Genomic DNA, 24,117 nt, shown 5'->3' on the forward strand with positions numbered 1-24,117 from the left:
AAACGATATTTGTATTTTGGAAAACCCCATTTACCCAAAAGTATTTGCATTTCTGCAAATGCATTCCCTAAAAACTGAACTAAACAGGCCCTATATCGCCCTCAAGCCTTTTGAGCTTTTTGTGGCTCTACATTTTCATTTATGTTTGCCCCATCTTCATCTAAAGAAAAAAAAAAAGATTTAACGATTTCGTACGTCCCATCCCCAGCTACCTTCTCCTCCTCGCAACAGTAATTTCACCGTTTTGTTTTGTATTACATGATATTTAAACTTTTTGATAGAATAATTCCCGCGAACACATATAAGCTTGTCTCACTCATTTTGCATCAAATAGTCCATCTCAAATCATTCTTATTGTTAACCCATAATTGTTATGCATCATCATTTCACCAGCCACATAAAGCATGAATGTTTAGGCGCTCTATAGGAAAAGCTTGTCTATTAAACTTGAGGGACCCAACCCACCTTCATTTTCGCAAGTTTTATTTTGTATTGCTTACCATATTTTATTTACTGTTTGTTTAAGTTTTCCTTTTGGCCTCACGAAACTATTCGATTTTTCAAGGGTTGGGTGCACGTTTAATCCTTTAAAGTTTTAGCGTTTGTGAGATTCCGTCCTCCAACTTTTGCTTTGTTTTAGTGATTCCTCTTAACTTTTTGAATTTGTGCAATTTAATTTTTTTTATTTTTTACTAATTTGTTGAAATGAGTTAATGACGTGGCAACTGTTTTTTTTTTTTTTTTTTTTTGTCGATCTTACTCTATGCCTATGCTACTCTTACTCTCAAACTTTTGCCTTACCTCATTGCAGCACGTGGGAGTCGAAACCCACTCCTGAAACGAAATCATCCCCACCTCAACATTCCTTGAGAAAGTGGGGAGTTGAACTCCTCACCTCTCCCTTCTATATTGGAAGAGTGGCCCTGGCGAAATCTCAGTAGTTACGTGGCAACTGCTTAAGTGCCAAAAAAAGACAAGCGATGCTAATCTCGTGCTAAATGAGCAGAAAACAAGCATAAAAAATAGCAAAAGAAAAAATATGTTCAAAGTTGACATTATTAGTTTTAATCGGTAAACAAAGTACTTGGTTGGCAAAAAAATAAAATTGCACAAATCCAAAAATTTAGAAGACTTGATTGCACAAAATGAAAGTTAGAAAATCAAATTGCACAGGTGCTAAAATTTAAATAACTAAATTTGCACTTAATCTTATCTTTGATGATATATAATATATTTCAAGCAAATGGTTCACCAGATCTCTAAGTAATTTATGCTAATTACTCAATTATTAACTCTGCCGTACGCAATGATTGAACGATAATGTGCTCCAAACTTAATTTAAAAACGCTTTTAATGCTTGATTCGCCCTCGTTTTGGATCCACATTATTGACATTCGGAGTAGAAATCAGACAAATTGACATAGAGAAAGATCAAGAGACGATACAATTCGTCCCATAATACAGACGATAATCGGAAAACACCAATCGAGACAAACGATAGTGGGTGACTAATAGTAGTCGTCGCCGTCGTCCTGGTAGTCGTCGCCGTCGTCTCGGTAGGCGAGATTGTCTTCAGCCTTCTCCGCCGCGTCGTCGGCGATCTTGTTCTCCATGTACTCAGCCCCCTCGGTCAGCGCGATCCCACCCAGGACCCCCGCGACGGCACCTACGGCCAATCCGGTCCCCATCCCCCCGAACTTGCTCTTCTTCTTCTCCTCCTGCCCGTAGCTCGGCGGCGCTTGGTCGTACGACGTCCCACCGTAGCTCGGGTACCCAGCCGGCGGAGCCGCCGTATAGTATGGATCCCGCCGCTCGTACTGAGGCTGCTGCGGCGACGCATACGGGTTGCCGTATCCCGACCCGTATGCCGGCGGAGCGGCGTATGCCGGCGGAGCAGCGTACGCCGGCGGAGCAGCGTATGCCGGCGGAGCAGCGTATTCCCTGCTCGCCTGCGGCGGCGGGACCCCATAGGCGGTGGGAGGCGCCCTGTAGCGCGTCTCCTTCACCGCGACCTTGACGTCGACCTTCCCGTGGGGCCTGCCCGAGGGCCGCTTCAGGTGGAGGCTCCGCTTCTTGGCGCCGCCGTACCCGTCGTCGTCGTCGAGGACATCGCGCAGCCTGAGCCGGGCCGAACCGATCAGCGGCTTGGTGCCGTCCTCGGTGCCGGCGTGGACGACGTCGACGTGCAGCGTGACGTCGTCGACGGCGGTTCCCGGGGGCAAGGGGATGAGGAGGGTCTGGTCCCAGACGGGGAAGGACTCGCCTTCGGCGTCGGCACGGGTGGAGCATTTCTGGTTGGGGTCGGCCCAGACGACGGCGTAAGGCCGGAGAGGGCCGTGGCGCCAGTTGACGTTCTTGAGGTCCTTGGCCGCGATGAGGGTCACCTCGACCTGGTAGCGCGAGGAAGCCATTCGTCTTGGCGATTCTCGAAATCAAATTCTGTGGCGATCGACGCGATGGGGGATGATGGAAGAGTAGCCGAGATCTCTGCCAGGAATTGGGCAGATTTAAAAGGAGCTGCGCGACGGGGAGAGCTTAGCGACTAAGCAAACATGCACAGAGCTGATCGGGTTGACTGAGATTGGGGAGTGTTTAACTGGGGAAAGAGAGAGATGGAGAAGAAGAAGAACGTGAAAATCGATGACGTTATTGTATGGGGAAGGTCCAAGCGGAGTTTCGCGCAGAATCGTGGCCTGCCCTGCCCCCTGCCTGCCTGCATGAGTGTTGGCCAGATGCGTGCTACGCGAAGCGTCATGCTTGCCGGCGGGCCTGCCGGTTGATGTTTGATTTGACTAATTTATCTTGACTTAGCTTATTTTTAATTCGATTCCATGGGCTCAAGTTAGGGTTTTCTTTCATATGGAGAAGTTTGGGAACTCATCCGACTCGAAACTCCACCTTACCGCGTTGTCACCGCGTTGAAACCTCCTCGCTTGCGAACGACACTAGTTAACAACTAGTAAACTGCTGACGAGTTCTGAGTCACGTCCACCAATACAAATCAAATGTTTGCACCCGAGGTCAAATAACTAGAAAGATAAAAGGTTTGAGCGAAATTTAAAATGCAAAGTCACACGAAATAAGCTCCGTAGCAAATTTCCATTCGATGTAGCCCTCAGAGAGAACAAGTATTGGATATGACAATAAAAGATCGTACAAATGCCACAAATGAATAACCAACATGTCATTGACACCAGATAACAATCAAACTATGAAATCTAGTATACCTTGTCATTGAATGGATCCAGAATTCTAGACAACATGCTCTTACAATTAATAAAAAGAAAAAGAAAAAGAGCAAAAACAGCAAAATTATGACTAAATAAGTGCTTAATGTACCAACAGAGTTCAATACAATCCAACTAGAGGAACAAGGCAATATGACAATCTTATAGGAAATAATCTTTGCCACTCTCAACTTCCTCTTTCCCAAGAAAAACGATAACAAATCAATGGCCATGGCGGTTTTGACATAGAATAGCCAATGAAATTGAATCATATCCAAGCTCAATGAAAGTTAACTAAATTGCCAATCGAGTTGAGCTCGACATCAATGGAAAAGATTAATAGTGAAAGCGAAAGTACCTCACCAATGGAGTTGCGAAGAGAGAAGAAGCCGTTGCAATAGAACTTGTGCTTCTGCTTGTGCTTCGGGTGTTTCATGAATGTGACATTCCATTTATCCAAAGCTTCCATGGTTGTTGGATTTGGGATGAAGATTTCTATGGATTATTTTGGAGCCCAAGGGAGTACTACGAGGTCATCACCCCTAGCGCATTGACGTCGGGATTGCATGACCTCAACGAGCCTCTCTACAACAGAATCAGGTGATTGACAACAACCATCAACAAGGCGGCCAGTGGCAACTAGGCAAGCGATATCCCCAACTGAGATGCAAGGTGAATGATGAGAGTGAGCGCACGAGCGAAGAGAGGTGAGAGAAGAGAGAGATAGATCTGAGGGTTTTTATGTTAAAAAGAGTAAATATGAAATTATGACTAGTGAGTGAGGATAGGATTGGAAATTTATAAAATTCAATTAATTTGGATTTGTTGCATGCTGAGAAAGCCAGAATGCCAAAGCAAGTGGGAGGGAGCCTTGGAGCTAAAGGCCTTGTAAAGGCCTTGGGAATGCTAGCATTTGGAAAATGGACTCCCAAAAAAATAAATGTCAAACGCACTAGCATCCGGTTAAGGGCCTGTAGAGGCCCAAAGGGCTTTGCAAAGCTGTTCCCAAGCGCAGTGGTCATGTCTCCACATTGGACCGGGCTTCTCGGGCCTCATATCACGATCCCGAACCCGAACCCATCATCTCCGGGAGCTCCGACCCGAACCGATTTCGAATCCGGGTCGACCCGTTTCTCCCCGCCTCTCTCTCTCCTTCCATTCCTAAAACCCTACTCAGTTACACGCGCGCACTCTCTCTCTTCTGTAGCGCTCTCTCGCTCTGTACTCCCACCGAAAATGCTCGCTCGCTTCCTCACCAGACCGTCCAACCTCTCTCTCCTCTCGATCGCCACCGCGAGGCTCCGCTCCGGCCCCCCTCCGCCGCCGAACCCCGCCCGCTTATCCTCCCTCCTCCGGCGCTTCTCCGCCGATCGCGGCGACGGCGATGGCGGCGGCGGCCCCCGAGATCCCGCGCTCTCCGATCCCTGGAAGCTCTCCGGCGACGGCGACGCGAAGTTCGACCGCCTCTTCTCGGACGAATCCGGCAAGGCCGCGGGATTCTTCGACGGCGGCGGCGGCGGCGGCGGCGGCGTCGGCGAGGAGGATTCGTGGGTGAAGGAGGGGGGAGCCGGAGAGAAGGGCGTCGGAGAAGACGATGGATGGCTCACGGCCGAGGGATATAGGCCGTGGAACTTGGCGGACGAAGGGAAAGACGACGGCTTATTCGATATTGGGGAAGGTGCGCAGGCTTTTGGCGATGATGCGGTTCGGGGAGCTGATGTTGTGAAGAGTGAGAGGAGCGAGGAGGAGAAGATGAAGCTCGAGAAAGAAGAACAAGAACTCACCACAGTACTCAAAGGTTCCCAATTTTAGCGATCAGTGTGCTCCTTACACATTTTTGCTCCTTTGTCTTGGCACCATTTGTGCATTATTACAATATTTATCGTCGGGATTAATTTTTCTGAGAAAGCCATCTTCTTTTCGGCATTGTGTTCTCTCGTAATTAACGTTGTCGCAAGCTTGATGGTGTCGTCTCCGAGTCCTATTTTAGAGCTGTGCACCTGAAAATTCGAGTGATTTGATACTCGTGGTTAGTGTAGTTGTATTCGTTTTCTCTGTGGTCTATGCTATTAGCCTATTGGTTTCTCCATGGGCTTCCGTGAATGCAAATGAATTTCCAGAGTTGAGCAGTGCTTCATCTGAGCGGGAAGAAACGCCAGAAGTTTGTTTTATTCTTGAAATACGGCCTCTTATTTCACCTCTTGTAGATGTGCAGCCTTAATAGTTAGTTGTTCTTGTATAGTTCGCTTTATTCATCATGGTATTAATCTTAATTTGTGCATTCTTGCATCGTAGGTCCAAATCGTGCGTTTGGCGACCTTATTGCAGCATCTGGAATCACAGATGCCATGCTGGACAGTTTGCTTGCTCTCAAGGACTTCGAAGGAATTGAAGGCTTGCCCCCTTTGAGGGAAATCGAAGACATGCGTTATGAGAAGAACACGAGAAAATCCACAAGAGCAGAAATAGAGCGCTTGAAGCAGGAGGAAGTCGCCAAGGCAAGAGTGAGACAAGTAGACGACAAGGGAAGGGCTTATGGAACAGGAAGAAGGAAGTGCAGCATAGCACGCGTGTGGGTTCAACCTGGTGAAGGCAAATTCATGGTGAATGAAAAAGAACTTGATGTCTATTTCCCAATGCTCGACCATCGAGCTGCTTTACTTCGACCTTTCTCCGAGACAAAGACTTTGGGCCTCTGGGATGTCAGCTGTACCGTGAAAGGAGGTGGTGTCTCGGGTGAGTTCTATTGTTGCTCTGAACTGTGAAAGCTCTTGTTTTTGCAGTTATTCATTTGTGTCATATAGAGCAGTTTAAGCTCAGGATACTTGGCTGATTGAATTTATTATAATTTGTGGTGTCTGTGCATCCATTACTAGCATTTTCTACTATTTTCTTTCAACTCTTTATGTATTGTCATTTTGTTGCGATTATTGTGATTTCTGAGCATATAAGGCTGATATTAAGACAAATAGGCTTGCCTAAGTGAACTAACCTATGGAAGGCTGGCTGATATGTCTAACTGATATGGATATTATCGCACTAGCTGGTTGAGTTTTGTTTTCCGAATTGCCTCTTCCATCTTGTTATAACTCATGCTTCATTAGCACATATCTAACGCCTTAGTATTTTTTATTTTTTATTTTACCAACTAAAAAGTAGGAACTGGCTTTTTTGGGTGCAGTCACAATGGTTCTATATTTGTTGTGAATTGTGACTTTCTAATTTATTTCTGGATGGAGAGGGTTAGGGTGGATATGGCTGAATTAATAGGTTTATCATAGGTAGTTGTTTGGGGCCGAGAATGGGAATTTTCCTCTTTAACGAAGAGGCCTTGTCTTTTCGTACTGTTGGATATATCTCTGGTCCTTCTGAAATGGAGTTTGTAAGTAGGAATACTAAACTTCATCTGATGGCAGGTCAAGTTGGAGCGATTCAATTGGGCATCAGCAGGGCTTTGCAAAATTGGGAGCCTGGTTTACGTCCTGCTCTTAGATCTGGTAAGATAGGTCTAATTATCATGAGATTCTATTACCACACCATGTTTTCTTTCTTAAGATATTTGTTGTTTAAGAAAAGGTCGAATGGAGTGTATATTTTAACCTCATTTTTGTTCATCGAAACAGCACCCAAGACCCTATTGATTTTGTATCAAAAACTTCCTTGTTGGTCATTAAACTTTTGCTAATGCGAGTTAAAGTGCATTAGGCCTTTTTCTTTTTCATTTCATTTACATAAATCGAGAGATACCGAGGAAAATGTAGTAGAGAACTTCTCTCAGAACTGCCATAAAATTGTGTAGAAAACCAAAGGTAAAGTGATATCCAGCAACAGAAAAAAAAAAAAAAATAATAATCAAGATAAGGTAATAAAAACAATGACTACCTTCAACCTTGGGTTAGCTGGTATTTAAATTTAGTCAGCAGACAACATATACTATAGAAATCCTCTTGATTTACCTGTGGTTTGTTCTTGAATAATATTAGCGCACTGCATTGAGCTCCTGGGGAAGGGGCATAATATTCCCTTTCCTTTCCCTATCAAATGTTTGGCTTTGAGACCTTGGTTGGCATCTCAGTGTGACCTTCAACTTATAGAAGTGTTATGTCTCGTTGACAGTTGGTTTCTTGACGAGGGATCCACGTGTGGTGGAAAGGAAAAAACCGGGCAAAGCAAAAGCAAGGAAGAGCTTCCAGTGGGTCAAGCGGTGACCGGAAAAGAAACCCTGTTTTCTCTGCACACCATTGGCTTCAAGCACAACTTATAGTTTTGCGGCTGCATAATAACATGTTAGAGATTCATTGTATGCTAGGAATTTTTTGTATGTAGCGCGTGTACCCCATACAAGCTTGGCCACTGGGCACGAGAGCGATGCGGATTGTTAATTTACTTGGAAGGTAGTGTCATTGTGAGAAAGCTTGTATCTGCTTGCTTGGGCTGTTTTCTGTATCGACCGATTCAGGAAGAACACTGAGAATCTATGATGAATTCGCGGATGATGTGCTTCTCCTGGCTGCTTGATGAAATAACCGGTACTCGCCGGTACTCGTCACTGACGAATTATCAGAAGTAACCTCTGTTTGATGTCTCCATGGCAGGTTGCTAGGGTCCGTGGATTGTGTCGTTGTCGGATGCTGTAGGGTTGAACTTTGATGTAATGTGACAAGTTGCATAAATAAAAAACGACATGGGCTCAAATGCCCTAAGTTCAAACAGATGTCCTTATTTCTACGTATCCACAGGTGTTAAAAACAGCTCATACAGGAGCCTCAAATTCTGACCAAGTGGTGCCGGTACAGTATGTACTAACTAAGCAACTAGTTTCCAAACAACTTTCTTGTAACAGATACTAGCAATCCAAGCGCGATTCATGACAATAGTTACCATGTGTAAATTTAAGGTGAAAAAAATATTTTATTTTATTTGAAAGATATTGGTAAGTATGACGATGGATGATTGGAAGAAAAATTCATTGTTACATTATATTGCTGGTGGGGACGCGCTTCTCTTCTCTGCAAGATCGAACAAATATGCAGAAATTAATTAAATAAATAAAACTATAGATACGAAGAAGAAGTGGGCGGTTACTTCACGAGTGGAGGGACCCGATGATAGGGAAAAATGCAAATGACTTATTTGGATCCAAACTTATATGCTAAAATTACTTCATTGTTTTACGTGGCGATAGTTTTGTAAAGAGTAGAAAAGGGAGATAAAAACAGAAATTATCCGAAATATATTAAATTTATTATATTTTTATCAATTCAATCATAAACATTTTAATTGTATCAATTGAGTCATAAATATTTTCACATTTTGTCAATTAAGTCCATTCAATCAATTTAGGTTGAAATGGTTGGCGTTGACCCTAATGGTTTTACGGGACATAATCGATATTGACGTGAATAATTTTTGATAATATATTTTTAGAAATTTTTTTTTTTTTTTATTTTTCTTTTATTTATTATTTTCCTTTTCCCCTTCTTCCCTTTGCCATCCATCACCAAGTTTCATCTTTAATGGCCTTGGGTAAGGGCAAGGGTTGCCTCGCTAGCCTAGGCCCGAGCATCCCTTGCTTGCAGTTGGCAAGGGTGGTCCTCACCAAAAAGAAAAAGGAAAAAAGAAAAAAAGTAAAAAAAGGAAAATAAAATAAAATAATTAAAAAATCAAAAAAATGTATTTAAATACTATTAAAATTTGTTTACGTTAACATTGACCATGCCACGTAACATAGTCGACATACATGTTAGCAATTTTTGCCAAAATTAGCCATATAAACTCAATTGGCAAAATGTGAAAATGTTTAAAACTCAATTAACAAAATTAAAAGATTTATTATTGAATTAACAAAAATGTAATAGGTTTATGACCTTTTGGACAATTTTCCTAACAAAAATGGTATTCGGAAGTAACAAAGGGAGATTACAAATGGTTATCAAACAATTTCATTGATAGTTAAATGGGATAAGTACACTAATGGTGCCAAAAGTTGTGTACGGCGCTCACTTTGGTGCCAAAAGTTTGTCGGATCACTTAAGTGCCAAATCGGAGGAAAAACGCTCACTTTGGTGCCACCGGCGAAAGATTCCTGCCAAAATGATTTTTTTTAAAAAAAAAAATTGATAAGCCTTTAAATGACGTTGTTTTCGGTCCTCCTTAAGAAAATGACGTCGTTTTGCCGTCCTACGTGGATGGCTTCATGGAAACGACGCCGTTTAGCTCACATGGGGAAGAAATTAGGGTTTCGGCGAGGTCGAAGCCGTGGCCGTCGTCGGGGTTGAAGCTACGGCCACCGAGTGGCCATCATCGAGGTTGGGGTCGAGGTCGGGGTCGAAGCTACGGCCGTCGAGTGGCCATCATCGGGGTCGAGGTCGAGGTTTGAGCCGCGGCCATCGAGTGGCCATCGTCGCGATGGGGGTCGAGGTCAAGGTCGGAGCTACGGCCGCCGAGTGGCCATCGTCGGGGTCGGGGTCGGGGTCGAGGTCGGAGCCGCTACCGTTGAGTGGCCATCGTCGCGGTTGGGGTCGAGGTCGGGGTTGAAGCCGTGGCCGCCGAGCGCAAGGACCGTCGAGGACGGCGACAGCCGGAGATTAGGGTTTTGAATTGGGGGAGACACCAAACGGCGTCGTTTTGGTGTTTGGATGCTTGACTCGCTCTCCGACGAGCCACGTCGGCGTAAAAATTAATAAAAAAGGCCACGTCGGATTTCCGGCCAATTTCGTCGAGTTGGCACCAAAGTGAGCGTTTTCAAATTTTTTGGCACTTAAGTGATCCGACGGAAACTTTTGGCACAAAGTGAGCGCCGTACACAACTTTTGGCACCATTAGTGTACTTATCCCTAGTTAAATTGTCTCCATTACCTTAAGGGTCTCTTCGACTCTATTATATTAAAAGTTACTTTTTCTATAGTTGAATATGAAACTATTGAATCTATCTTTTGTTAATTCCTTCAAATTGTTAATTATAATTCTATTTACAAATGATCTTTATGACATTTGGTATGGAACCTAAAAATGACCAACATGGTCATTCCATTTATAAATGATTAAAATGTTTTATAAAAAAATCTCAAAATAAACTGAAAAATATTTTCCACACTTTCCAACTTTGGTATGGAAAATCTTATTTGATTTTCTTAAAAATACATATTTTATTAGATGCTAAGAACTTGTGTATGAGCAATCAAGGAATTATATATGGGCACTAAAGTCTTGGGTTTGGCCCTAGTGGACCTCAGTCTGAGCACCAAGGAAAGGGGCACGAGCACCTTGTCCTAGGCCCCACCTTTATAGATAGGAGTTTCGAGCACTGGGATACCTGGCTCGACCTTGATGGACCTAAGTGTAAGCACTTGGGTCCCAAGCTAGGCTCAATGGACTAGGCACATGCATCAAGTCCCCATACCTTGCCTTGATAGATTCAGCACAAGGGACCCAAGTTCAAGCACAAAGAATTGAGGTATGGCTTTTGTGGACTCGAGCCCAAGTGCTAGGGATAAAAGCTTTAGTGTTGGGGATCTTGGGCATGCCTTTTCCAACTTGAGCCTAGGTGTTGGGGACTAAGCTAAAGTACTGGGATCCTTGGCTCGACCTTTGTGGACCTAGACCCGGGGGCTGGGACATCAAGCATGGGCATTGGGGTTCACCCCCGACCTTGATGGATGTGGGCCTTAGTACCCTAGTGGGATCGGGGCCGAGCCCTAGCATCAAAGACTTGGTCCTGGAAGCTAGGCATTGGGATTATCATTTTCTAACATGGAATTTTGGGTGCAAAAGTTAATATCTAGTCACATTTTGAAAATGATTTTCGAATTAAAAAAAAATCATTTTTCTGAATATAAGTATAGATTTTCCATTGACTAATTTTCCTAAGTAAATTCAATGCTGGAAAATGAGGAAAATAATCTCTTGAAAAATATTTTTTTTTCCAAACAAAGGGAATTAGTGTTTTTGCTTAAAAATGGGGCCAAAGCGGGTCAGTGCAAGAGAAGGTTTCGGTACGTTTGCGAAGGATTCCTGCTTCCGCCCAAAGGGACGCATCCAACTTTAGGTTCTCGGTGTCGCGACCAAAGAAAGAAACGTTCCTGTGCTTTTTTTTTTTTTCATTTTGGGCCGTAATTGGGCTTTCCCCTCCCCAGGCCCACAGAGCAACCCAAACCCAAACTCCCAACAAGCGCGGCTGCGTCGCCTCCCCTAAAACCCTAAACCTCCTCCTCCTCCTCCTCCTCTACCCCAATAAAATGCCTCTCGAGCTGCAACTTTGAGTCTCGTCCAGCTGCTCTCTTCCTCGGCGAAGCTCTCTCAGCCTGAAACCAGCAACCCTCCTCAGCCTCGTTAGCCACCACCAAGATGAGGCCGCCACAGAGAGGTAATGCCTTGGCCTCGTCCTTCTTGTTGACATTGTCTGGGGAATGGAGGGAACTTGGCTGGGTTCTGGGTGGTCGATGCGTGCTCTTCTTTTTCTTTTTCTTTTTTTGGGGTACTGGTTTCATTTGAGAATCATGGGTCGGTTTTTGAGCTGTTTCTGCGACTGAGGATGATACCAAGTTTCGATTTTTGGGTTAGTTTCTGTCGGTGTACTGTAGAAATTTATGTGAGGTTAATGTTTTCTCCTTGGGGATGAGCTGGGTTGTCTTTTTTGAGATTTTCTGTTGATTTGCGCTCGTGGGTGATTGTTTTTATGCTGCTTCCTGTGCTATATTTGAGCCTTAGATGTGCTATTTTTCACTTTTATTCAGAGGCCTTATATGGTATTTGACGAATGGTCTGGTTCGTTCTTTGCAGGTCGCGGCGGCGGTGGAGGATTTAGGGGCGGCAGGGGTGATGGAGGGAGAGGGAGAGGTAGAGGTGGAGGTGGAAGAGGTGGCGGTGACAGGATGATGGGCCGTGGCGGTGGACGTGGTGGTGGCCGTGGTGGCGGAAGAGGACGTGGTGGTGGCAGAGGCGGGATGAAAGGTGGAAGCAGAGTTGTGGTTGAGCCTCATAGACATGAGGGGGTGTTCATTGCTAAAGGCAAAGAAGATGCTCTCGTTACAAAGAATATGGTCCCTGGAGAGGCTGTCTATAACGAGAAGAGAGTCTCTGTGCAGGTGAATATGTCTTTTTATTCAACTTGCTAGTGATGGCTAGGCATCTTCTACTGATTTAATCGGTTTCCAAATATTAGAACTGATAAACTCCTGATTCATCTCAAAACAGATATTGAAAAAAATATTAGTAAGCTTTGTTGGCTGTTGAGTACAAAGATTTCTACTAGTAAACTCTAGTTTTGCATATGCGATTTTCTAGTGTTCAGATCTTTCTGAGTTGAGGCGATTAATAATGTTGTGTTGGCCTCCTTTACTTTCTTAGATTATCATTCTCATTTTAAATATGTAGGATTCCTTTTTTCAGTGAGCTAGAAATATTACTAAGCTTTGTTACTTTTTCTTTTAACTCTTGTTAGAATGAAGATGGAACTAAAGTGGAATATAGAGTTTGGAACCCCTTCCGATCAAAGCTTGCAGCCGCCATTCTTGGTGGAGTTGATGAGATATGGATTGTAAGCATCTCTTTTCCTTATTCTCTAGTGTATCTATGATGTGCACCTTCTTCCGTATCACTGATAATGATTCATTTTTTTTCAAATTCAGAAACCTGGTGCTCGGGTTCTCTATCTGGGAGCTGCTTCCGGGACCACAGTATCTCATGTTTCTGACATTGTTGGCCCTGTAGGTCCTTTCTTTTTTCTTTTTTTTTTCTTTGTTTTGGAAGGATGATTCTCTTATGAAATGACCAGATGACTGACTTGTTCTCTTGCGTTCCTTTTGGCAGACAGGAGTGGTGTATGCTGTGGAGTTCTCCCATCGAAGTGGGAGGGATTTAGTCAACATGGCGAAGAAGAGAACCAACATTATTCCAATCATTGAAGATGCTAGGCACCCAGCCAAGTACCGTATGCTGGTTGGAATGGTGGATGTAATATTTTCTGATGTTGCTCAACCAGATCAGGTATTGACTATTGTCTTTACCTATGAAAGGAATGGAATTTATTCTTATGAAAGTCTTCCTCACTGAAGTGTAGGTGCAGGAATTTATTCATGCATCCTACCTTTATTTCTGTTTGACTTACCGCATGGTTTTGTTTATGTGCTTTTGCAAGTTATATCTCTATTTGGATCTTTCTTATTTTTTTGAAAGATTTGTTGCCTTTTATTCTTTTGAAGCAGATTCCGTGAATTATCTCTGATAACAAAAATCAATGCATTTCTTTGCAGCCTGTGCTTTACCTTTCTCAGCTTCAATTCATGTGATGGATTTTCTTTTCTTTGCTCATGTGTTTTCTTTTTTTTTTTGGTTGGGTTTTCTTATGTGTTTGTGAGGCTTCTTTGATGACCTCTTGTTTGGAAATTACCTTCTTGGTTTTCTGATTTATCTTTTGTTTGATATATATTTATACTAGTGTATAAGTACATTTTTCTTCACCGCGACGTTAAGTGTAAGCTATTGGATTCTCTTATTGAGGTGTTTCACCAAGAGGGAAACTTATGCACATGAAGAATTAACTCGGATTCCCCTTCAGACAGCATGGATGATGCAAAATCGAGTTTTCTGATGCATATCTGATTTTGGCTAATTCCATAATCTCGTGTTTGCTTTAGTTCAAATTTTATTTTCTGTTTGTGTTTTTCTTTTCTTTTCTTTCCCTTAAAGACAAGTATTTCACATGCCTTTGGGCCAGTAAACTCCATGCCTATTCCCTGTACCACCTTTGATGAAAAACTTGGATTCACAGAAATTACTTTCTTGGTTTTTTTATTTATCTTTCATTTGATATATATCTATACTACTATGTCTACAGTTTTCTTCATTGCTATGTTAAGCGTACACTGTCAGATTCTTTAATTGTGGTGTTTCACCGTGAGGGATGCCTTTGCACATGAAGAGTTAACTCGGATTCCCCTTCAAGACAGCATGGTTGATGCAAAATCGAGTTTTCTGATGCATATCTGATTTTGGCTCACTACATGTTCTTTTTGTTTTCTTTAGTTCAAATTTGATTAACTTTTTGATTTTTTTTTTCTTTTTCCCTTTAAAGAGAAGATTATCACATGCCTTCAGGCCAGTAAATTCCATGCCTATTCCCTGTACTGCATTATTATATTTTATGAAAAACTCAGATTCCCTTTCTCAAGACAGTTTGGGTGATGCATTCCCAAGTTTGTCATGCAGGGTTTATAACCTTTCAAATTGTTTCTGTTATGTATGAAGCATAAGGATTTAGAAAATTGGGTTTGCCATTCAATTAGCGTATATTACTATTTGACATTACCATCAGCAACTACAGTATGTGGCTTCAAAAATTTGGAAGTCCAGTTTAGGTCCTTATTCATGTAGTTGTCCCTTTAACCAATTGTTGATTCAGGGTACTTCTATTCTAAGCTTGGTTGATAAAGTTACCCTGTCCTGGCCAAATATAGCACAATCGTGTTCATTATGTTGCCTTTCAAGGCATTAGTCTGGGGTAACTTAATAATTACTCAAGCATATGCTAAATTATAAATTCTCATGTCTTGTCAGATTGCTCATGCCCTTATTCTTAATTTTGATTTAGTGTGCCTGCAATGGCATGACTTAATATGATGTGGTGTTAGATGCACTTTATCTGCTCTCTGATCAACTGAATGTCTTTTTGTTTGTACTTATAATAAAAGTTGTCGTAATTATATTCACAGCAGTCTTTCTGCATTGGACTGTTTATCTATGAAGTACTAACTACCAAAGCAAATGCATGGCTTGTAGAAGCTCTTATTGCACGAGACTTAAGCTCTAGATAATGAAGTGTGTTCATTATACGTCAGAGGGAGAGAAATGCTAGTTCTATGATCTGTTTTTTGGATATCCTTTCTCTCTGTTTGAAGGGCTTCACCATAAGCTGTCTTTTTTTAATATGTGATGTTCAATGATTTCTTTTTATATCTCAGGCAAGAATTTTGGCTTTAAATGCATCATATTTTCTCAAGACTGGAGGTCACTTTGTCATCTCAATTAAGGTATCTCTCTCTCCCTTTCTCTAGAAAGATGCTCACATGGTCATTCTGTCATTATTTTCTTGAGATATAGCTTGTTGGATTAGAAGACTGTTGGCCACACTTCTATTTCTTAAATCACTTGATTTGTAATTCCTATAATATTAAAACAAGTAGCTGGTGCAAGCTTTTGCAAGTCTAGGACACAAGTTGTGGCATCAGAAATGATTTCCTCATAATTGAGGGAGGGTGGAGAACAAATCCACTTGGAAGGAAGAAACGCTAGAAATATCGCTTTGATGAGAAGAGGTATAATCAATTCCTTTGGGTTGTGTTTGTTTTTGCAGGCAAACTGTATCGATTCCACTGTTCCGGCCGAGATTGTTTTTTCCCAGGAAGTGAAGAAGCTGCAGGCGGAGCAGTTCAAGCCTTTTGAGCAAGTTACTCTCGAGCCCTTTGAGCGAGACCATGCTTGTGTCGTTGGCGCCTATCGCCTGCCAAAGAAACAGAAAGCTGCTCCTGCATCATAAGAAGTCTCGGACTGCCTTAGTAGTTCAATCTCCTATCGCTTAGTTTCTCAGGGTGCACTTTGTATCTCTTTCTTAGGTTGGAACTCCAATGTTTTCAAGATTTTGGGTGACCTCTTGTAATAGACCAATATTATGAAATGCCTTCGGATTTTTCCACCTTAAGGGCCAGTAATTCGGTTCGTAGTTTTCACGTATAGATGTCTGAGATGACGATGTACTTCTTAAAACATTTGTCAAGGGGGCTTGGGTTTCGTAATTTAAACTTTAACTCAATTCATAATATTTTTTCCAGATTTTTTATTGATCTGATGCGGTCTCTAAAATATAGGTGAATATTCAATATGGTTTTTAGACTTTAGGAATCATTTGTGTTATCAAACCATTTAAGACTGTCGGTTCTTCACTTTTGAGGTTATGGATTTCGCAAAATAATGTCTGAACAACTCGGGACTTGGGATATGACCTTAGGATTCTCTAAAGGACTTCATCTCAAATGTGTTAGCGAGATATCACTGTGCATTTATGTAATCACATCTAATTATTTTGAAAGCTGCATACTTGCATGACAAATTAACAAATGCTTATGAAAATATTCCAACGAGGGCTAGTAATGCTCATTGTTTTCCATATATATTGGTATAAATCAATTTGAGATGACAAAAGACGATCAAGTATAATTAGAATACTCATAGGTTCACGGAGTATTCATATAAGGGCAAACATATTTGGATCCCGATCTATGTGAATCGTGTAATTTTCAGATTATAGTCCTCAATAACATGGATATTTATGAACCCATTAAAATTTCCAATGGTGATGTTTGATTAGTGGATTGAGTTCTATGCAAGTATTTTTGGTCGAGCATCTCAAGAGGTGAATTCAATACTCCAAAAAGAAGGGGGAGAAAAGCGTGATCAGGGAAGGTAAAAACCCAAAAAAAAAAAAAAAAAAAAAGAAAGAGAAAGAAAGAAAGAAATTCATTAGACCCAGAAATTTCTACGGGGCGAAAGCCGTTGTTATGTTTCGTAATTGTGCCATCGGTGGGGGGTATTTACGTAAAAGGGGGACAAGTTACCGTTGGGACTCCACCTCCGCCCTCGCGACTGCATATATGGGGAAAGTCCAACGTTCGAATCGCTTTCACGAAACTCCCCAACGCCAAGATCTCATCAAAATCGCAGTGAAGAAAAAGGCAGAACCGCCGAGCGGAAATCCGGAATTGCGATTGTTCATCCCCATCGGGAAACGAAAGCGAAGAGATCGGCTCCTCCCAAACGCTTCGTAAGTTTCTCTTTTTCGCCGTTTTTTTCCAGTGATTTTGTGAATGTGTTCGCGCTGTACTAGGTCTTTGGGAAATCGAGCGAATGTTAACGCTTAATCTGTCGCTAGATACTGATTCGAGTGCTCTTAATTTACTGTAGTAGTATCTGGTTTCGTTGGAATAGTTGCAAGAGGCGAGAGGAGGTCCGAATGCAGCGACGGAACGTCCTCTCTCTTCTTTTTTTATTTTATTTTGTTCATATCTTCGAGATACCGAGAAGAAATGGATTTTGATTTTGAAGTTAGGAATTCTTCGATTGCGACGAAGAGAACTTTCTTGGGTTTTTGAAAAGATTTTGACTTTGCTACTCTAGGCGATTCGAGGACTTCAGCTGTGCTTTCCGATGATGTATTTGTCATCTCTTCAAGTTAGATTTGCTGTTTTTCGTAATTTATACGGTTGCAGTTATCGCTTCGTCTTTGTGGTGTTAAAGAAATTCAGACGCATTCTCAAAAGGCTCAAGCTTTAACCTTCAAAGCGAAATGGATGGACCTCTCCCAGCCATTTCCTTGATACGAACTCATAATCGGTCTCGTGGAAGCACTTTGTCTTGAAGAACTGGTCAATGCATTTCTTTTATGAGCGGGCTAGGAGAGATTGTTTGTTGCACTTGTATAATGTCTATCAATTTTTCTTTCTATAATTTTGATTCATTTTGCAATGTACAGATCTGAAATTTGTCAACAAGGATCACAATGGCTGCAGGGCGTGGTGGGTTGATTCTAGATCAGAACTTCAATGCTAACTACAATGGTAAATTCTGCACCGTTATTGGTTCTCACGCTTAAAGTTTCTATGTCGATCTCCTTGTTTATTTGGTCTCATGTCTTCTAATCGTTCAGGAGGTTCTCTAGGGGAAATTTCTAAAGTGATGAAAGTGCAGAAGAAAGGAGGGGTTGGTGGAAGAAAACCTCTCGGCGATTTGTCAAATGCAGGGAAGCCTGCTCTTAACCAGGTGTCCAAGAAACAGAATTTGAAGAGTTTCGCTCTGATTAATGAAGATATTGGTTCCTCCAAGGTCCCGAGTGATCTATCCAAAAAGAGAAGTACTTCTAAAGCCTTGGACAAACCGCAGACAAGGAGCAGAAAAGCACTTTCTGATATTTCTAATTCGGCGAAGCCACATGTATCCGAGGCATCAAAGAAGACCGTGAAGATGAATGTTCTAGCAGAGGAACCAATTGATACTGGTTTTATTGCCGAGGAACAATTTCTTCACAACCACAAGGAGTGTATAAAACAGCAGACCACTGCCGTGGACATGGACCATTTTCTGGAGACTCTCAGACTCGGTAAGGGTATTAGCTTGGCTTTTTATGTTTTTAATATTCCTCCTTATTTCAAGAACCTAATAATGTCTTTTTCACAGGTTTTCGCAACAAGCATGTCTCTACTCCCTGCCTGTCTCCACTGAGCTGTAGATCGAAGGTCTGTTAACAATACAATTTCTTTTGCTGCTTCCTGTTTATTTTTCATCCTATCTGGTCGTTTTCAATGGAACATTATCTTTATGTGGGCATCATTTTCTTCCCTGTTGCAGCATGAGAGCCCCTCAAGGCTTTTGCAATATGAACAGATGGCTGAGCTGCAGATTTCAGCAGTCAGATCTCCGAAACATAAGCTGTCAGGCGAACTTGATGACTCCCCACAGCCGCCAAGCAGCCCCAAATCACCAAATATTCGTATGCACTGGAAGGACCAGGACATGGTGAATTTCATGTTGATGGAAACGCCAGGCTTACTGAAGCACTGAATTTCTTATATTAGCTGCTATGGGAAAAGGAAATGTGATGCTGACATTGAATGTTGTACCGTCAGACCTGTGACGGCTCCTTCTGGGATTTTGTTGTGGTCCAAGTGAACCCGTCTTTAGGAATCAAGGATCTATTTGGCACGATTGTGTGCTGCTTGTTGATGGAAATACCGAGATTGCTGAAGTATCCAATTTCATACATTCAATGCTATTAGTTAGAAAATCTCAAGCTGGATTGAGCTTCGTAGGTATTGGAGTGGGGAAGTGTGATGCCGACATTGAATGTTCTACGGTCAGACCTGTGACCGCTCTTTTTTGCATTTTGTCGTCGTCTAAGTGAACCTCTTCTGGGTATGAACGAAAGATATTTGGCTCTATTGTGTTCATTTTGGGGTTCGTAGTACATTCAGAAATGCTTTACTGGCACTATCCAGGCAGCGTTGCTATCTTGCAAACCCTGCATTTTTATCTTCCTTGTCACATTATATCAGACGCAGTGGGCACATCCACTATATTAAGACTCATGCATCCAAAGAATTTCTCAAGAAGGCAACATTTAAGAGAATCGTCATGTTATTTAGAAGATGTATTTCATCTTTTGTGTTAAGTATGAAGTGGATTGTGAGTCATGATCTTGTCCCCATAAATAGGAATTCAATCCCCATATGAGTACGGATTTTTACCTCAGAAAGTGAGATAAAGTAGGCCCATAAATCCTTTCAACAGAAATCAGTAGATGAGCAGGAGAAGAAGAGTTAACAAAGAGAGGAGGCAAATTGGCATTGATCTGGATTTTTCATTCCTTACAGTCTACATGAATTTTAAAAAGGTTACACCAAAACCAATACCAAGAAAAGTGGCAACGGCAATTCCAAAAATTCCAGCAAGAATCCCAGGGACAACCATAGAAGTCCACCCTTTTGCTGTTGCCATTCCACAAGCTGTTGTTGGGCCACCAACATTCGCATTTGAAGCAATAAGTAACAGCTTCAGTTCAAAGCCAAATAGCTTTCCTAATCCAAGGATCACAGCAAGATGGACTGTAATCTGGACAAGGGCAAACATAAATATACCAGGAGCTGTATTGATCACACTCCATATGTTTCCACTTGCACCAACCACAGTGAAGAATACCTGGTTTTGACAGCGAACCAAAGTAGTAGGTCAGAAAAAAAAAATCCTTTAGGCAGTTGGAAAAAGAGGATATTCCAAAAGCTTGATAAACTGAAAGTTCATACAGCAACTCTTGGAATAACGGAGGTGATCATTTAAGGGATAAATTGCCTAACTTCCTTTTTCTAGTTTTCTTGTTCTGGTACCATAAATTTAAATATTTCCATACGCCTGATCCAATTTTATGCCATATAACGGCTTTGAAGACAAACATTAAAGTATTATTATCATGATCAATAACCAAGAAAACAAACGCACTACAGAACAACTCACCTGCATCAATATCAGAGCCATAGCCTCACCAGATGGTGCCAGCTTCCCAAATTGAGTAGGAAAAAGAGTTGCTAAAATAACAACGACTGCTGTTATTGCAGGCAAACTACCCCCTTGAATACCGAGATATTTTGCAAGGGACGTTCCTGCTTTGCAGATGGCAAGGGACACAGCTATGGATGTAGCACTCTGTAGAAGAGGTAGCTTGTTAGCAGGTCCTGATTCTGTGTCCAGAGCACCATTTACAGAATCTCCTCCTGCACAAGAGGCCACATATCGGCTTGTATAAGATGTCATCTGCTAACTCAAGCAAAATGCTTTCAACTAAAGATGGAACTAGGAAGAGGGCATTATTGATTTTGCGAAAAAAAGGTGATCAACCTTGATTCTTACATCTACCATTAACATTTAGATCTTTCTCTTGCAGTAAATGGATGGAATAATGGAATAAAATAAATTCAACTCACCATCGCCAGATGAAGATTCTGGAGGTACTTTTGAGCTTAATGCAAACAATGTGGTGAAATAAACTGCACAAATGACATTATCTGCAGCTAGCCCAGCAGCCAGAACTGATGGTGACATATCAAGAGCATTGGCTACGGCAACGTAATTGACAGCTGGAGACAACAAGGAGCAAAAATGATCATCAGCTGTAGATTGAAAAAGTCAATGACAAGTTTTTCATAACTTAACAAACACAAAAGCCTTAGGCAGACCATTACAAGCTTTGACGACATGGAAAATACGATACAGCAATTCAATATTGTAGAGATGTTGCAATAAGTTGTGCTGACATATTTTCTTTTATTCAAGGAGACAACTGATTAAAGTGTTATTCATGATACGGACTTAGCTGGAAAGTGGGGGTGGTAACAAACTTCTTCTAGTCACGAATGAATTCAGATATGGAAATAATAAAGAGTAATTTGCTGTCCTGGAGCAAGAAGCAGATTTACAAGTGGAACTGGATAGGAAAAACTTCAATTGAAGAAGGAAATTCAAGTCAATTCAAGAACCGACAAAATCATGTTGATGTTCTATGCTTTTCTATGGTTTACCTCCACCAATATGTCTTCCCATAAGTGCAGCAGCTATCTTCCAGCTATCTTGCCCCAGTGATCTCATTGGCACCAAAAAGTATGCCACTACAGTCCCGATAGTGGTGGCAACTGTCATATATATGCATGGAAATTAACAATCAGTTATTCATAAAATTTATGGCAACTTCAAAAAGAGTACGATGGATTTCATCAAGCACGACCAACAGTACTTTATCATAAAATAGATAGTTCATCAACACTTGCAAGCAAAACAGTATGCACGAGGATGTCAACATAGAATACCAGATCCAAGCAAGAAAGCCAAGAGAAGTTTCCCGGTAGACTGGATCACGCGGCGCATGTCAGCCCGAAATAACAGCAAGGGGACAGCCAAGGGGAGTAGAAACTCCAAGACAACTTTATAAGCCGGAGCTTCACACGAGACGATCCCCAAATTGCTGGCGGCAAGTCCAACCAAAGTGCTCACCAGGGCCCCACTCAAACTGCTCCCGATCTTGGTCTTCTCGGACCTTTCAATTAGCAAAGTCCTCATCACGACTAAAGCACAAGCATCTAGCACGAACTCCGTTCAGCTGTCTATCGATTTCTCGTAAAACAATGTCTGTACTTCCGCAGGTCAAAAAGCAGATCCTTTTCATCGCCTAACTAAACCACCACAAAATGTCATGTGTTATTTTCTAGTAAAGTTCTGCAGATGGCCTTAAATTTTGTGCATTTGCATCGAAACGTCTATCAACTTCTCTATAACTCCCAAGCAGACATTTTTCCGACAGAACCCCCGAAAAGAGGGGGAAAAAAGAATCCTACGGAGCAGCGAAATGCGAGAGAGGAGACAAACGAGGATTCACCAGATTCCAAAAGCGCCGATCGCGAACAGAGCGGTCCAGCTGCCCCACTTATCGTGCGGCGATATGAGAGGGTAGCTCAGCTGAGATCTGATCGTCCCCACCCGAACCGAGCCAGGGCCCCGGGCGCCGCCGCCGCCGCCGCCGACGCGGGGAAAGCGAGGAGCTTCGCTCCCGGGGAGCCGGAACCGCAGCTGCGAGCCGCCGATCGCGCGGGAGAAGCTGATCGGGTCCTGGCGGGAAAGCGAACGAGGAGGGCGCGGCGGTTGACGGCGGAGGTCGGGGCCCGGGGCGGGCGAAGCGGCGAGCTGCGAGGGCAAGCATCGCGACGCCATTGACGCCAGTAAACGCCAGAGGCTGCTGGCTTTTCGCAGGAGCGTGCGCGATCGAACGGGACACTTTCCACTTGGAATGCAAGTGGCTGCCGAGATGCATACGTTTCCGGAGAAACTGACAATTATCGTAGCCAGCAATATTCGCAAAAATGTGATGCCATTTGCATGGATTTTGCTCTGAACTTATTTTCGTTATTTTCTTGTAAAAAAATTCTACAAAATGTAACGAAAGGCCAACTGAAGTATATATTGTTGGAGGACACAAAAGAAGTCCGATACTTTTACTTGGAAGATCTCCAACAATGAGCGCAAATCCAATTGGATTTGGTAAAGCTTGAGTCAATTAATTATGAGTTAATTAAAATATATTAATTACCCTACTTCACTTACTTACATGTGAACTCAATGTTAGATTCACTAGGCATCCTTCTATGTTAACTTTTCCTACTCAAACACATGCTGTCTACCCAAAATATGGGCTTTGATGCCATTTGTTGGAAGTGTCATCTTCACCTGAGGAGATTGCCAAGAAGGAACTCAAGTCCAAGTTTGTTAACATATTCAATTGAAATTATATTTACTCAAAAATTTAAATCAATGAGTTATAGATTAATTAAAATATATTAATTGTTTTACACTACCTCACACGTGCATCTTAACATAAATACAAGTCTCTTACATAGTATTCAAAGAAATTACAATCCAATTGACATAATCTGCTTTTTGTGGTGACAATATCTTGCTGATTTTATTCTGTTGATATTTTCACTGTGATGTAGCCCTTTTAATTTTGCTAGCAGTTGCTCCATGATTGTGATCATTTAATTATTTTAGATAAAGTTATGATATATGTATCATAATCTGGTTTTTCATGGTGACAGTATCATGATTTTATTCTGCTAATATTTTCACTATGATTTAGCCCTTTAATTTTGCTAGTAGTTGCTCCATGATTGTGTTTATTCTTTCATTATTTTAGATAAAGTTTTAATATATATATATACACACGCACACACTTTCAAGTGTTATCTTTTATCCTCCGACTACATCTACTTCTTACGCCACTTTAGTTCCTTAGTCCTCTATAATTTTTATATATGAAAAAATAAAAATAAACAATTAAATGAAGAGTTACAAACGGGGAAATGAAACAATAAAGAGATGAAAAGATAACAACGTAACCGTGGAGGTTAAGAGAGGAGCTCTTACATTGCCCGCCAAGCAAAATGGCTTTAACAGTGGTGCAAATCTCTATTATTGCTCCATTTGAATTCTAATATGTTTTATTAATATTCGATTGATGTAATGTCGTGGTCAAATGCATATACTCAGCTATGCAGTAACTAGCTTCAAAAGTCAACTTATCATCATCAACGAACAAAAAATCATGGCCGTTCGGTCCGTTACTCAAAGAAGTCTCATTTTCATCCTTCATAGAGGGAATCGCTCTTCATCAACAACTCCACATGCCAGAAAGGTCATCACTTTACGATTGCAACGACGTTCCGACTGTGATTCAATTCCGAGCCATCAATCTCAGTCCTATTGGAGTGAATTACTCCAATAAGAAAGAAAGAGAACCCCACAAACA

General features: G+C 41.9%; 5 protein-coding genes and 2 non-coding genes across 8 annotated transcripts; 5 read left to right on the forward strand and 2 right to left on the reverse strand.

The window, feature by feature from the left end:
• Positions 1–1,310: 1,310 nt before the first annotated feature.
• On the reverse strand, positions 1,311–2,691 carry LOC104424437 (protein SRC2 homolog). Its single transcript, XM_010036863.3, has one exon. It carries the CDS (start codon positions 2,409–2,411, stop codon positions 1,509–1,511), a length of 903 nt encoding a protein of 300 aa, XP_010035165.2. The 5' UTR covers positions 2,412–2,691; the 3' UTR covers positions 1,311–1,508.
• A 1,724-nt stretch (positions 2,692–4,415) lies between these two features.
• Positions 4,416–7,734, forward strand: LOC104424438 (30S ribosomal protein S9, mitochondrial). Its single transcript, XM_010036864.3, has 4 exons — positions 4,416–5,025; positions 5,523–5,963; positions 6,644–6,724; positions 7,344–7,734. Exons 1-4 carry the CDS (start codon positions 4,464–4,466, stop codon positions 7,433–7,435), a joined length of 1,176 nt encoding a protein of 391 aa, XP_010035166.1. The 5' UTR covers positions 4,416–4,463; the 3' UTR covers positions 7,436–7,734.
• Positions 7,735–11,436: 3,702 nt separating this feature from the next.
• Positions 11,437–15,924, forward strand: LOC104424439 (rRNA 2'-O-methyltransferase fibrillarin 2). The gene is made up of 7 exons (XM_010036865.3): positions 11,437–11,592; positions 12,009–12,313; positions 12,670–12,765; positions 12,857–12,934; positions 13,038–13,214; positions 15,188–15,256; positions 15,580–15,924. Exons 1-7 carry the CDS (start codon positions 11,574–11,576, stop codon positions 15,760–15,762), a joined length of 927 nt encoding a protein of 308 aa, XP_010035167.1. The 5' UTR covers positions 11,437–11,573; the 3' UTR covers positions 15,763–15,924.
• LOC120290078 lies at positions 13,751–13,822 on the forward strand. Its single transcript, XR_005547952.1, has one exon. It is a non-coding gene; the product is annotated as a small nucleolar RNA snoR60 (small nucleolar RNA).
• LOC120290077 lies at positions 14,137–14,209 on the forward strand. The gene has a single exon (XR_005547951.1). It is a non-coding gene; the product is annotated as a small nucleolar RNA snoR60 (small nucleolar RNA).
• Positions 15,925–16,910: 986 nt separating the features above from the next.
• LOC104424440 lies at positions 16,911–19,222 on the forward strand. Its single transcript, XM_039304696.1, has 5 exons — positions 16,911–17,043; positions 17,772–17,836; positions 17,926–18,375; positions 18,453–18,511; positions 18,624–19,222. Exons 2-5 carry the CDS (start codon positions 17,779–17,781, stop codon positions 18,834–18,836), a joined length of 780 nt encoding a protein of 259 aa, XP_039160630.1. The 5' UTR covers positions 16,911–17,043; positions 17,772–17,778; the 3' UTR covers positions 18,837–19,222.
• A 236-nt stretch (positions 19,223–19,458) lies between these two features.
• On the reverse strand, positions 19,459–22,655 carry LOC104424442 (uncharacterized membrane protein YjcL). 2 transcript variants are annotated; one of them, XM_039304695.1, is made up of 7 exons: positions 22,195–22,655; positions 21,629–21,855; positions 21,344–21,454; positions 20,750–20,902; positions 20,283–20,539; positions 19,619–19,970; positions 19,459–19,584 (listed from the first exon to the last, which is right to left on the reverse strand). In XM_039304695.1, exons 1-6 carry the CDS (start codon positions 22,524–22,526, stop codon positions 19,647–19,649), a joined length of 1,404 nt encoding a protein of 467 aa, XP_039160629.1. In that variant the 5' UTR covers positions 22,527–22,655; the 3' UTR covers positions 19,459–19,584; positions 19,619–19,646. The 2 variants fall into 2 exon arrangements, with proteins under 2 accessions (XP_039160629.1, XP_010035169.2); XM_010036867.3 differs by lacking the exon at positions 19,459–19,584 and having other exon boundaries at positions 19,592–19,970.
• Positions 22,656–24,117: the final 1,462 nt, after the last annotated feature.

Source organism: Eucalyptus grandis, chromosome 11 (genome assembly GCF_016545825.1).
Source record: "Eucalyptus grandis isolate ANBG69807.140 chromosome 11, ASM1654582v1, whole genome shotgun sequence".
NCBI classification, from domain to species: domain Eukaryota; kingdom Viridiplantae; phylum Streptophyta; class Magnoliopsida; order Myrtales; family Myrtaceae; genus Eucalyptus; species Eucalyptus grandis.

Bases quoted from the DNA above. Each gene is read 5' to 3' on its own strand.
- LOC104424437 (XM_010036863.3), bottom strand. From the start codon at position 2,411: ATGGCTTCCTCGCGCTACCAGGTCGAGGTGACCCTCATCGCGGCCAAG.
- LOC104424438 (XM_010036864.3), top strand. From the start codon at position 4,464: ATGCTCGCTCGCTTCCTCACCAGACCGTCCAACCTCTCTCTCCTCTCG. The intron at 5,026-5,522 runs GTTCCCAATTTT...CTTGCATCGTAG, and splicing joins ACTCACCACAGTACTCAAAG to GTCCAAATCGTGCGTTTGGC. The intron at 6,725-7,343 runs GTAAGATAGGTC...TCTCGTTGACAG, and splicing joins ACGTCCTGCTCTTAGATCTG to TTGGTTTCTTGACGAGGGAT.
- LOC104424439 (XM_010036865.3), top strand. The intron at 12,766-12,856 runs GTAAGCATCTCT...TTTCAAATTCAG, and splicing joins GAGTTGATGAGATATGGATT to AAACCTGGTGCTCGGGTTCT. The intron at 12,935-13,037 runs GTAGGTCCTTTC...TCCTTTTGGCAG, and splicing joins TTTCTGACATTGTTGGCCCT to ACAGGAGTGGTGTATGCTGT.
- LOC104424440 (XM_039304696.1), top strand. From the start codon at position 17,779: ATGGCTGCAGGGCGTGGTGGGTTGATTCTAGATCAGAACTTCAATGCT. The intron at 17,837-17,925 runs GTAAATTCTGCA...CTAATCGTTCAG, and splicing joins CTTCAATGCTAACTACAATG to GAGGTTCTCTAGGGGAAATT. The intron at 18,512-18,623 runs GTCTGTTAACAA...TCCCTGTTGCAG, and splicing joins CACTGAGCTGTAGATCGAAG to CATGAGAGCCCCTCAAGGCT.
- LOC104424442 (XM_039304695.1), bottom strand. From the start codon at position 22,526: ATGGCGTCGCGATGCTTGCCCTCGCAGCTCGCCGCTTCGCCCGCCCCG. The intron at 20,903-21,343 runs GTAAACCATAGA...TGTTGTCTCCAG, and splicing joins GGGAAGACATATTGGTGGAG to CTGTCAATTACGTTGCCGTA. The intron at 20,540-20,749 runs GTGAGTTGAATT...CCTCTTGTGCAG, and splicing joins AGAATCTTCATCTGGCGATG to GAGGAGATTCTGTAAATGGT.